Source organism: Canis lupus, chromosome 12 (genome assembly GCF_048164855.1).
Source record: "Canis lupus baileyi chromosome 12, mCanLup2.hap1, whole genome shotgun sequence".
Taxonomy (NCBI): Eukaryota; Metazoa; Chordata; class Mammalia; order Carnivora; family Canidae; genus Canis; species Canis lupus.
The window spans coordinates 15,331,836-15,345,150 of NC_132849.1; the positions used below are offsets into that span (position 1 = coordinate 15,331,836).

The 13,315-nt window shown below is 46.9% G+C and overlaps 1 protein-coding gene and 1 long non-coding RNA gene across 2 annotated transcripts; one reads left to right on the forward strand and one right to left on the reverse strand.

Moving 5' to 3' along the window:
* Nucleotides 1–425: 425 nt before the first annotated feature.
* Nucleotides 426–2,165, reverse strand: LOC140600651 (uncharacterized). The gene is made up of 2 exons (XR_012003827.1): nt 1,237–2,165; nt 426–977 (listed from the first exon to the last, which is right to left on the reverse strand). It is a non-coding gene; the product is annotated as an uncharacterized lncRNA (long non-coding RNA).
* A 4,786-nt stretch (nt 2,166–6,951) lies between these two features.
* Nucleotides 6,952–13,242, forward strand: NOTO (notochord homeobox). Its single transcript, XM_072769802.1, has 3 exons — nt 6,952–7,312; nt 8,517–8,731; nt 11,175–13,242. Exons 1-3 carry the CDS (start codon nt 6,952–6,954, stop codon nt 11,331–11,333), a joined length of 735 nt encoding a protein of 244 aa, XP_072625903.1. The 3' UTR covers nt 11,334–13,242.
* Nucleotides 13,243–13,315: the final 73 nt, after the last annotated feature.

Genomic DNA, 13,315 nt, shown 5'->3' on the forward strand with positions numbered 1-13,315 from the left:
AGAAAAGATTTTATTTATTTATTCATGAGAGACACAGAAAGAGAGAGGCAGAGACATAGGCAGAGAGGGAGAAGCAGGCTCCACGCAGGTAGCCCGATGTGGGACTCAATCCTGGAACTCCAGGATCACACCCTGAGCTGAAGGCAGATGCTTAACCACTGAGCCACCCAGGCATCCCTGGATCATTTGTTTTTATCCATCTATAAACCTCTGCCCTTTTTTCCCCTACATATATTTTTATCTTTAGGCACCAGGCCAAAGTGACAGCAAAAGTGAAGAGGAGTTTGGCAAAAGAGTGTAGTTACTTCTCTATTCCCCTACCCTTTGGGAGAACAAATATCAGAACCATCTCCTGATGGAGAGGAGAGAAGTTGCCTTCACCTCTACTTTCAGCAAATGGTACTTGTAGCTTCCGACTGCAGGAGTCAAATTCTATAATATTTAACTTTATTTTCTTTACAAATACAACAAATGTAAAACTAAATAATGAGGATATGGTATGTTAACAGAACCCAAATAGGAATTTCATAATTTGGTAAGTCTGACTGAAATAAATGTTCAGGACAAATAGTACAAACTAAGAAATGGGTTTGCCAGCAGTTCAGTGAAATGGATGATAATAATAGAACAGAACATTACATTTAAATATTTACACTGAAATCAAAGAACATCAAATTTACAAAGGATACAGAGAATATGTAGATCTCACATCTACAAAAACTAAGATTCAAAAGATTAAGTGATGGAAATAGCTTAATGCAGAGAAAAGCTTGTGTCAAACTCTAATTTTGTCATTTATCAGCTGCATATCTTGGCTATTATTAACTTCTCAGAGTTTTAATTTCTTCTCCTGTATGAGATAAATGTATTATCTAATTTACAAAGTGGCTATTAAGATTATGATAAAATACCCAGCTCAATTTCTCAAAGCCTAACAACTGTTCAATAATTATTACAATCTCTTCCAAAGTCACAACCTAGGGATCCCTGGGTGGCGCAGCGGTTTGGCGCCTGCCTTTGGCCCAGGGCGCGATCCTGGAGACCCGGGATCGAGTCCCACGTCGGGCTCCCGGTGCATGGAGCCTGCTTCTCCCTCTGCCTGTGTCTCTGCCTCTCTCTCTCTCTCTCTCTCTGTGTGACTATCATAAATAAATAAAAATTTACAAAACAAAAACAAAAACAAAAAACAAAAACAAACAAAAACAAACAAACAAACAAAAAAAACAAAGTCACAACCTATTGGCAGAGCTGGTACTGAAACCCAGGTGTCCTGGCTGTTGCTTAATGTGCTGCCTTTTCCAAGGTTGCACCGTTTCAAAGCTTACATTTAAGTCATTTTATTTTTTTTAAGATTTATTTATTCATTTGAGAAAAAGAGAGAGAGCACTCTTGTGGTGGGGAAGGGCAGAGGGAGAGGGAGATAATCTCAAGCAGAATCTTCACCGGGTGTGTAGCCTGATGCTGGGCTTGATCTCACAACCATGAGGTCACAAATTGAGCCAAAACCAAGAGTTGGTCGCTTGACCCATTGAGCCATCCAGGGTATACATATGGATGGACATATTCATATGACTTCAACTAAACCAAAGTCAAGTCTTGATCACTGTGAATGAATTGACGGGCCACGTTTCATTCATCCCCATCTTTCGAACGTCACATCCATGGCCTAGAGTATGACTGAATCAAGTTTGATATTAAACCATTTATTAAACCACTTCTACATAATTATTTCTCTCTAAGCCATTTCTATTCTCTTTGGAGGACATAACTAGACTAATTTCAAAATTAATATTTGATAATTAGTATTATGTTCATAAATGAAGTACAGCACATTAATAGATTATTATATCAAAGAGAATTTGTGAATCTCAAACAAGAAGTAAGGGAATTTTTAAGAAGAAATGCTCATGTTGGGATGCCTGGGTGGCTCAGTAGTTGAGCATCTGCCTTTGGCTCAGGGCATGATCCTGGGATTCTGGATCAAATCCCACATCAGGCTTCCTGCATGGAGCCTGCTTCTTCCTCTGCCTATGTCTCTGCCTCTCTCTCTCCCTCTCTGTGTCTCTCATGAATAAATAAATAAAATCTTTTTTTAAAAAAATGCTCATGTGGAGCTCTCCTCCCTATGTAGTACCCACCTTCCTGAAAAAAAAAAAAAAAAAAAAGATTGCTTTTGTCCAGTAGACCATATACAGTGAAGTATGTCTGACTACCCTTGAGAAGAAACAAAGACATTCTTTCTCATTGGATGGCATATAATCTCTCTCTTTTGATTGAAGAGCTTAATCCATTTACATTTAAAGTAATTACCAAGAAGGAAGGATTTATTTCATTGTGTTGTTTTCTACATGCCTTATAGCTCTTTTGTCCCTCATTTCCATCACTACTGTCTTATTTTGTGTTTGGGGTTTTTTCGTTAGTGAAATGTTTAAATTCATTTCTCATTTCCCCTTATGTATATTCTGTAACTATTTTCTTTATGGTTACCATGAGGATTACATTTAACATCCTAAAGTTAAAACACTCTAATTTGAATATATAGCAGCTTAACTTCAATAATATAACAAAAATTCTGCTCCTTTACAATTTTGTCTCCATCTCTTTTAGTTGTTGATGTCAAAAATTACATCTTTATACATTGTGTGCCCCAAAACATAAATATTTTAAATGCATTAGTTTCTTAAATTATGTAGAAAACAAGATTTGGAGTTACAAACCAAAATCACAAAAATACTAGCTTTTACATAAAATCATTGCTTTTTTTTCTTTAAATGTATTTATCTCTTAAATTATATAGAAAACAAAAAGTACAAACCATTGTTACAAACCATTGTTACAATTATTTTTTAATTTTTGTGTTTTTTAAATCAATGTTTTCCTTTATAGCTTCAGATTTTGACTCATCCTTTAAAAATCTTTTCCCTAACACCTACACAAAAATAAATTCCAGACCTAAATGTAAAAGCTAAAATAGCAAAGAATAAAAAAATAACAGGAGATACTTCATGACTGGGGCAGGCAAAGGTGTCTTTTAAATGACACAAAAATAGATCATTAAACTATTAAAATTAGTAATTTTTGTTCATTAAAAAACCCTACCATAAAAGAATGAAAAAAATTAAAAATAAATAAAAGAATGAAAAGGCAGACCATAGGATGGGAGAAGTATTTGCTTCTCTGTATATTGCAACAAAGAACTTGATTCCAAAATATCTATCTATATGTAAACATCTTACAAATTAATGAAGAAAAGATAGTTACCCAACACAAAAATAAGCAAACTACTTGAACAGGCACCTCACACAAAAGAGGATATACAAGTGGTTGACAAGCTAATGAAAAGATGCTGAACATAAACAGTATTCAGGGAAATAAATGCACATTAAAATCACATGTTACTAAACTCACAAAGCTGGAGGATTTGAACTTAGATAATCTATTAACCTCTCTTGCTCTATTTACTTATGTTTAAACTGGGAATATTAATGTCTGTCTGGGAATTTATAGTCTTAGGAAGAATAAGTGAATTAATAAAAAACAGATAACCATATACTGAAATAGAGTGAATTGTGTACTAAAAATCCAGAGCTAGAGACACAGTGACTATATTCTTTATCCAAAAATCAGCACAGATAGATTTAAAATGTTTTTTTTTTTTTTATTCGGGAGCCTGGGTGGCTCAGTAGGTTGAAGGTCGGCCTTCAGGTAAGTCACAGTCTCTAGATTCCAGGAGGAAGCCCTGCATCAGGCTTCCTGCTCAGCACAGAGTCTGCTTCTCTCTCTCACTCTCTCTCCTCTGCCCTTCCCCAGTGCTCATTCTCTCTCTCTCAAATAAATACAATCATTTTTTGAGAGTGTGTGCCCATGAGCATAAGAGGAGGAAGGGCAATTCCCACTGAACAGGGAACTGGAACATGGGACTCAATCCAGGGACTCCAGGATCATGACCTGAGGCAAAGGCTCACATTTAACAGACTGAGCCACCCAGGCACCCCAGACTAAAAATGTTAAGCCTTCCATCTTACAAGTTTTACCTTGTTCTTTGTCAATGCCCCCTAATTCCAGAGTGCATGCTGCTGCAAGATTAGCCCATTGAGAGTCTCAGAGCATAAAGTGACACAGACCAGATACTTTATCTTGGCCTTATAAATCTGTCCCCACCCTCTCACTAAATCCTTTTAAGAAGCTTAGCCCACCTCATCTACCAATATAAATCTCCTCTCTCCTCCCCGTAATAGTTACCATTTAGCGAAAAACATCCTTTTATTTCATTCTTGTAACAATCCCATCAGGTGAGTATTATTTTCTCACCCAAGAGATCATTCTCATTTTACAAGAAATTGGAGGCTTGGAGTGAATAATCCACTTATCTGAAGTCACAGAAATGTTCAGTGACAAAGCTGAAATTTAAAGATAGGTTTTTTCCAACTCTAAAATCTACGTTTTCTATCATTGTGCTCCACTAGCCCCCAAAAGCATGAGCTGTTATTGTCTTTGTGGGTCTGAAGAGGTGGATGCCTGCATCCCTATTCACAAGCATGCTGTTGGCACCTTGGCACTGCCATCTGGGCGGGGACTGTCCTGGGGGTGGCACACAAAGGAAAATCTCCTTAAAAAGAGATATGTTAAAAAAAAAAAAGAGAGAGAGATATGTTGGGGCACCTGGTGGCTCAGTCAGTTAGGTGTCTGCCTTCAGCTGAAGTCATGGTTTTGGGGTGGTGGGATCCAGCCTGGAGTGGGGCTCCCTGCTCCTCAGGGAGTCTGCTTCTCCCTCTCCCTCTGCTCCTCCTCGTCCTCATGTTCTCTCTCTCTCTCTCTCTCACACACACACACACACACACATACACACTGTCTTTCAAATAAGTGGATAAAATATTTAAAAAAATATGTTGAGAAATGGTGTGTGTTGGATTTAGGAGTTAATGTGGGGGTGCTCTAGAACTTTCATTTGATCCCCCAGTGGGTCTGACTTCAGGTCAGTGAGAGCTCCTCTTCTGAGTTTGCATTCCATCCACACCCCCTTCTCAGAGTTGTCACTGGAGTCCCCTCATCTATGACCCAGCACCCCTGGCCAGACCACAGTAAGCCTAGACCTGGGACTAGCTGGGCCACCCACTGATGATTTCACCCAGAATCTTAGGTTCCAGGCTGCCTGGGGGTGCTGTCCAGAAGGTGGAGCCAGTATTTGCTAAAGTGGGAAAGAGGGTGAGGCAGGCAGCTGCTTGCCTCAGCAAGGTTCCTCTAAGGACTAAGGCGTCCCAGGCAGAGCAGACAGGGACGTGTTTGTGTCCCAAATAGCTGATGCCTATTGACAATGGCATGGAACTGCCTTCAGCCTGATTGAGTAGTTTCAATGTCAGCCATCAATCTGAGGAGGCAGGATGCAACAAGAATCCCTCTGAGTGTCACAAGCAAAGCACAATGCTCACCATGTACCTGGCCAATTTCAAATGCTTTACATGGATTAACTCCTGTCATCTGCACAACAACTCCACCAGGTGGCTACTATTATCACCCATTTTACAGGTAAGAAAATACAAACCGTAACTTGTAATTTGCCCAAGCTAGTAAGTAGTGATTATTCACCTGTAAAACAGGAATACAAATGTCGGCCCTAAACCTACATAACTCAAGGAGTTTCATACACAACTCCTATGCATTGGTAATAAAGAGTATTTCTTAAGCTGGAACCGTTACAGCTTTTCTCTCCTAACACCTTTTGGGATAGAGGAAAGATTTTTTTTTTCCCAGTGGGGTTCAGGTAATGTGGGTGCAAAAAGTTCCTGGAATGATCCAAAAAAAAAAAATTGGTAACCGTGGCAGGGTCTCCAGGCAGGACAGGCCAGGTCTGGGGGTTTTTTTGTTTTTGTTTTTTATAGTTCAAAGATTGATATTTTTGTTTCTTTTCTTTTTTTTTTTGCTTTTGTGAAGAAAAATAAGGTTATGTTTTTCGTTTGAAAGAAAACACGAGGAAGCCCCCCTCCCTGCTCTGCCTCTACCCTGACCCAGCGGGGTACTGGGACCTCTGGTCTTGGGCAGGAGAGGGCACTGTGTTGAGGCTTCCTCAGAGCCACAGTGGAAAGGTGTTCGGGAATGGAGTTTGGCTTTGTTACGCAAAAAAATAAAATTAGAAAACTTGACACACATGCCCACTATACAAATGGGGGGCCAAGAAGCAGCACCTCCAAGTTGGAATCATCTCTGGCAGTTCCACGCAGGGTCCTGGTGCGGAACCAGGGTCCTGGTGCCAGGGGGCTCCCCACACCCCGTGTTCTGGGGTGCCGGATGGGAAATTTAGTTTTCACCGTATTTATCAAGATATTTAAAATAGGGATCCCTGGGTGGCGCAGCGGTTTGGCGCCTGCCTTTGGCCCAGGGCGCGATCCTGGAGACCCGGGATTGAGTCCCACGTCGGGCTCCCGGTGCGTGGAGCCTGCTTCTCCCTCTGCCTGTGTCTCTGCCTCTCTCTCTCTCTCTCTCTGTGACTATCATAAATAAATAAAAATTTTAAAAAAGATATTTTAAAAAAAATATATATATATATATATATTTTTTTAAAGTCTGCTTAGTCGCAGGCGAATCTGGCTGGGGCTTCTGCTTGGAAGACGGCGCAAGGATAAGCCCAGGCCCGAAGGCGCCCGGTGGCCAGGCGGCGGCTCACCCGCGCGCCCCAGCGAGCCCAGGGCCCTTTCCCACCGCGCCGGGGTGCGCATATTCAAAGGCGGAGGAAGGGAGGCAGCGCCCAACTAGCCCGGGAGGCGTGCGCGGGCTTTGGGGGGTCTGCGCCCCGCAGCGCGCCGAGGCCCCGCCTGGGCGGCTGAAGAAGGGGCCGCCCCGCCCCGCCCCGCCCCGCCCCATGTAAGCTCCTAGCCCTCGGCGGGGTCTCCCTCCCAGTGGCCGGGTGCCGCCCTCGCCTCCCGCGCTCCGCTCCGCTCCCCGCACGGCCGCCCAATGCCCAGCCCCGCGCCGCGAGCCCGCCGGCCGCCCGCTCCCCCCGGCGCTCGGGACCAGCCCCCGCGCTCAGGCGGCTCCCGCGCGCCCCGGCCGCCCGCGCTCCCGCGCCGCCCCCCAGGCCCAGGCACGCCGCGGGCTCCCGGGCGCCTGGACTCGTCCTTCTCCGTCGAGGCCATCCTGGCCAGGCCCGCCCGCCGCGCGCCCGCCGCCCCGCGGCCCGGCCCCGCGCCCTCCGGGCTTCCCGCGACGTGGCTGCCCGCCTACCTGAGCGCGGGTCTCCTCCAGCCTCGCCCCCAGCCGCCCCGGCCCGGGCTCCGCCTGGCTCCCTGCTGCGGCCTTCGGGGCCTCGGCGTCACAGGTACGAGGTGGCGGGGCGGCGGGCGCGTGGCAGCCGCGACGGTGGGCACACGGCAGGGGAGAAGGCCCTGAGCTCGAGAGCCACGCGCGGTCGGAGCGGGGCGGGGCCCGTGCCCCTTGGCCGTGCGGTGCAGCCCGAGGCCCGCGGGAGGGACTGGCGGAGACCAGGGACCGCCGCGCGAGCTGCCCCCCACGCGCGCTGCTGAGGAGGGAGGCGCGGCGTGCGATGCGGGCCTCGGAAGGCGCGGCCGCGGCCAGCCTGGGGCTGCAGAGCGGCCCTTCGAAGGGGTCGACGGTCTCTCGCTCCCTCCACGCCCTCGGATAATTCACGCTCGGTAGCGCACGCTCATCCGCAAAGCGGCTCTCTTCCCCGGAACGGACGGCCGCGTTTTATCTGGGCGAAGCGGCTGCTGCGGTGGTGAGGTGCGGCGAGGAGCTGGGAGGAGCGGACAGATTCCCGGACCCCAGTGCCGCCCCCGCCGCCGCTCACTGCCCCGAGCCTGCTGGCCTGTGGCGCTCTTAGAGGGGGACCTCAGGCGGTGCGGCGCAGGCACTTCCAGCCGAATAAATAAATCCGTCCATGCATCCAACCACGCATCTCCATCCATCCATCCATCCATCCCAAAGAGAATTGAACTGTTTCCCTAACGTTCTCTAGCGTTAACATCCACCTACAGGAGCCTTTGCCATTTTTGGCAATCTGATTCATGCTTTCCCACCTACCCCTGAGCAAAGTCAGTGCAAGCCGTGTCAACCCGTTACCAAGATCCATGTAACAGTTTTACCTGGTGCCTACTCCCCGGGCTCTCTCCATTCTGCGTTTCCCCTTTCAGCCGGTCATTCTCCACCCCACCCTCATTCTAGGCTCTCTACCCCATCCAAATTCATGCCACTGCATCTGAGCGACGTGCGCATGGCTCCAAGCCACTTTTCCTTAACCTCCTCACACTGCGGAGCTCTGAATTGCAGTTTACCATCTTATATTACAGTGATCTCATTTTCAAGTTCGTTTTTGCATAGTTATTACATTCATACAGCTCAAACTTCAAAATGTTTAAGTTAGAGAATTTCCCTTAACATTCCTGTTCCCCAGTCACCTGGTTAACCCCACCCCACAAGCAGCCAAGGATACCAATCTCTTTATCCTTCCAGAGGTATTTTATGCATATTGTTTGTGTCTGTGTGTGTGTACATATGCTCTTTAGGCTTAGAGCTGGCTCACTGCTCAGGCTTCTGGGGTACCCCAGACTGGGCTGCAGCAGAGGAACTTCAGGACACTGAGAGACCCCAAAAGAGGGTTCGGACTATTTTTAACTTGAAGCAGCTGGAAGAGTTGGAGAACGTCTTTACAAAGCAGCACAATCTTGTGGGGAAGAAGAGAGCTCAGCTAGCAGCCCGGCTCAACCTTACAGAGAATCAGGTGAGAGCAGGGGACTGCTGCAGGACTGTGGCTGTACATGGAGGCAGACCAGAAGGCCCTGGGTGAGGTTGGGGGGAGACATGGACCCTCTGCCTCTTGGGCCAGGCCACTGGGGGAGGCAGGCCACAATCTTTGGCACACTCCCTACATGAATGAGCAAAATAGTCCCACATTTGAAACCACATTATGGGAATGACACACAATCTAGATATTAATCTAGAACTTTATGTTTCCATGTTAAAAAAAAAGAAGCTGACAGTGAAATTAAGTATGTTCAAGGACAAAATATTAAAAATAGTAATAAACATTCCCTTGATCTCCATATTCTCCTCTAGCCACTACACCATTTTTCTGCTCTTTTCATAGGCAGACTTCCCAAGAACTTGTTATAGTCACTCTGTGTCCTCATTTCCCATCTGCTTAACTCATTCCAATATGAATTCTTTCCCCACTGTTCCATCGGAACTTCTCCTCCGGGTCCCTTAATGACCTCCAGGTTGCCAAACTCAGCAGATGCTGTCCTCCTCTTATTCAGTTGACTGCACCTTCTCTATTGACACACACTTCCCTTGGCTTCTGGATACCACATTCTTGGTTTACCAGCTCTCTGGCCACTTCTCTGTCATCTCTGTAGGGGTACTCTTCTCTTTGTGACCTCAAATTTGTCTCCCCAGCTGATCTCATTTATTCCCACAGTTTTTTTGTTTGTTTGTTTGTTTTTAGATTTTATTTATTTATTCATGAGAGACACAGAGAGGCAGAGGGAGAAGCAGGATCCTGGTGGGGAGCCCAATGGGAGACTCGATCCCAGGACCCCAGGATCATGCCCTGAGCCGAAGGCAGCCGCTCAACTGCTGAGCCACCCAGGCATCCTTATCCCCACGGTTTTAAATACCATCTATAAGCCAACAACTCCCAGATTTATATTCCACCCACTCCTTTTTTCTTTTTCTTTTTCTTTTTTTTTAAATTTTTTATTTATTTATGATAGTCACAGAGAGAGAGAGAGAGAGGCAGAGACACAGGCAGAGGGAGAAGCAGGCTCCATGCACCGGGAGCCTGATGTGGGATTCGATTCTGGGTCTCCAGGATCGCGCCCTGGGCCAAAGGCAGGCGCCAAACCGCTACGCCACCCAGGGATCCCTCTTTTTCTTTTTTTTTGTTTAAGATTTTATTTATTCATTCATGAGAGACATATAGAGAGAGACAGGGACACAGGCAGAAGCAGGCTCCCTCCAAGGAGCCCGATGCGGGATTTGATCCCCATCAGGCCATGATCATGGCCTGAGCCAAAGGCAGATGCTCAACCACTGAGCATCCCAGGCGTCCCCACTCCTTTTTTTCTCACTTGTACATCTACCTACCTTCTTGAGGTCTCCACTTGGATGTCTTCTGGGTAGGCATTTCAAACTTAACAAACCTAAACCTCAATTCTTGACCTTTTCCCTCTCCAGATCTGTTCCTCTCCCTAACTCATGGCTCCACCATCCATCCAATTGCTCAAAATACCAAGTCATCCTAGATTCCTCCTTCTCTCCCACCTCCAGTCCATCAGCAAGCCTTGTCACCTATACCTTCAAAATACAGGATCACTTCAGTTTTCTCCATTGCCCCTAGTTCATCCCAATCCCAGCTTCTTTCTGGATCATTGCAGTAGCCTCTCAGCCATCTTTCTGCATCTCCTTTTATATTCTTCACATAGCTTCCATGGTCCTAGGTGATCTGGCCTCTGCTGACTCCTCTCATTTTCCCTTCCTTCACTTCCCCATCTCCGTCTCAGATACTTCAGCCATGCTCTCCTCCTTTCTGGTCCTCAAGCACACCACACTTTCCTACATGTCGTCCCCTGTTCCAGCCTGCTTTTCTCTGTCCCCATTAAACCAGCCTCTTATCCTTCAACCTCAGCTTAAGTGCTGGTTCCTCAGGGAGGCTCAAACCCCCCATTTGTGTTTATGTATTTCTTTGTTTCCATGTTTGTTATTTTCCTTTCTCTGGACTGTGAGTTCTATGAGGTCAGGGACCATAGCTCTATTGCTCCACCATGTATCACCATCACCTAGGATGGTACCTAGTACATAAAGGAGCTCAATAAATATTTGTTGGATGAACAAGTGGTGTCTGAAATTATAGGGAAAGGTGTTTGGGAGGAGATGCTTTGTTAGAAGAAAGAGCAGGGATGCCTGGGGAGCTCAGTGGTTGAGCATCTGCCTTCAGCTCAGGGTGTGATCCCGGGGTCCTGGGATCGAGTCCTGTATCAGACTCCCCGCAGGGAGCCTGCTTCTCCCTCTGCCTATATCTCTGCCTCTCTTTGTGTCTCTCAAGAATACATACATATATAAAAGAGCGAATGTGGGCCCAAAGAGCAGTTGTCACTGTGTGTCGGGCGGGGACCAGGGGAGCTGCTGGTCATATTCCAGCCTCTGACCATTGCCTCTGATTGTAGGTGAGAATCTGGTTCCAAAACCGCAGGGTCAAGTATCAGAAGCAGCAAAGGCTGAAGCTGCCAGCTGTATCTGCCGTGGCTGCCCCCCAGGATGAGCCCTCCAGCAGCTCTGATAACAGCATACAGAGAGAAGACACTGAGTCAGGAGTGGACAGCTGAGGACTGGAACAGAGCCCGAGGCCATCTGGGCTAGTTCTTCTTGGGGGAACTAACTGGAACTATTGAGGCCTTTTTCTTCACCTGTGTAATGGGTGCATGAACAACTTAGTCCTCCCAGAGCTGACAGGATGTCTGTAAAGCTGTTACAGTGTACCAGACTGGGTGCTAAGTGTTCAGTAACTGTTAAGGTTTCTAGATTTCCTTCACCTGGGGAAATCTGTGTTCTGGTGTGGTGCTTACACCAGAACTGGCCTCTCCAGGTATTTCATCTGTTACTGACCTGGCCTGGCTGAGAAGGGGCCTCCCTGAATCAGTGTCTGGGCCTAGAAGCCTCTTGCCCTCTGAAGGTGGTGGAGTTGGAAGCAAAGAGGGAAAGGTAAACTGTTTTGCCTACTTGCCTTCATGGAGTTTCCCAAAGTTTTCTTATTTTGTCTGAACTATTACCACTTTCAGTAGCTCAGCCCCAGCTGCCTGAGTAGAAGCAGGCATGCTACCCTGGCCACGATCTTTTCCCCTATAGTTATCCACCCTCATTCCTCTCCACCATTACATAAAATAGAGAAATTTGGCTCTACCTTTGCCAAGGCAGGCATTTTGTCACTCTGCTTATTTCCAGGAGACAGTTATAACTTCTCCCCCTTCAAGATCTTAACTCATGATCTGCTTTCCTTCCCAGGAAGCTGCTAAGTTTTTCTATAAGAAACCTGCTGATAGTCTACCCATGTGAGGCCAGTCACCAGCAATTCCAGACCTGATTTTTCTAGCTTTCTTCATTCCTGGACAGGCCTCTGTTAAGGGTATTGATTTAGAACCTAGGATGGTTTCTCCATAGTGAGGTGAGCTGGTGAAAAGAGGCCTGCCCTGCCACCTCGTGGTGAGAGAAGGCATGGTCCCCACTGCTGTCGGCAGTGTTCTGAAGGAAAGAGGAAAGGCAGGGAGCAGAGGTTGCCCTGGAAAACCACATGCTTCCAAGGTAGTGGTAGACCAGCCTCTCCTAGACACTAGGTCACAGGCTTCAGAGAGGCCAGCGTCTAGCCCCAAGAACCCTTCTCTCTCCCAGTCTTAAGGGAAGTCCTTCCTAATGCTGGACCCAAAGTCAACTCCCTCAATCAAAGGGATCCAGCTGCATCTACCTCTTCTAGCACCTGCCTCTTCAATTGGCTTAACTTTTTAAAAATAAAAAAAAAAAATCAACAGTTAACCTGTTCAGCAGTTACTGGGCTCTACCCAATCCCCCAGTGTCACCATGAGACCCTAACAGAACAGACACACGTCCTTTTTCAAGGAGTGCAGAATCAATTGGAGGGCAAAAAGGCATGGTGATCAGGCTTGGCTGTGGGAATAGATGCTTTAAGTCAGTGGTTTCAGCTTCTTGGGGTCCTGAATGAGAAAACAGGCCCCTCTTCGGTTTCCAGGACAATGTGCATATGACACTACTTCTGCATACAATTTCAGGGGTCCTCAGACCTGAGGTCTACCGTGTACCCTCTTCCACCACCCCTAGGCTGCAAGGTCCCTAAACCCCTTTAGGGGCTGAGAGAAGCACAATTCCAGCTTGATCTGCCGTAGAAGGCCTAAGGAAAAGGGAATTCTTGCACCCGACTGAGTAGGATGGATAGGTGCATCCTACTATCCTACTAAGTAAGCTAGTCCTTCCTTTTAAGTAGATCCGAGACGGTAGAAATCGGCCGGCTGCTGTCCCACCCCTCGGCTGGGTCGGAAGAGCGCTGGACTCAGGCCACTGGGTGGAGAGACAACAGGCACAAAAACACGAACTGTACACAGATCCATCAAAACTATACACACACAGGTACGTACGGAGACACAGACGCAAAAGCGCACAGATGTACAACACAAAGGCAGACCCAGCTACATCCAGCCAATCGACCTAAGCATGGATTAAAGGGATCCAAATTCGGACTCCCTAGAGCGCAAACCCTCACGCCTTCCGAGACACACACGCCGGGGGCGGGGGCGGGGGC

Coding starts and splice junctions, on each gene's coding strand:
- NOTO (XM_072769802.1), top strand. CDS start 6,952: ATGCCCAGCCCCGCGCCGCGAGCCCGCCGGCCGCCCGCTCCCCCCGGC. Junction 7,313..8,516: donor TCGGGGCCTCGGCGTCACAG/GTACGAGGTGGC, acceptor TATGCTCTTTAG/GCTTAGAGCTGGCTCACTGC. Junction 8,732..11,174: donor TCAACCTTACAGAGAATCAG/GTGAGAGCAGGG, acceptor CTCTGATTGTAG/GTGAGAATCTGGTTCCAAAA.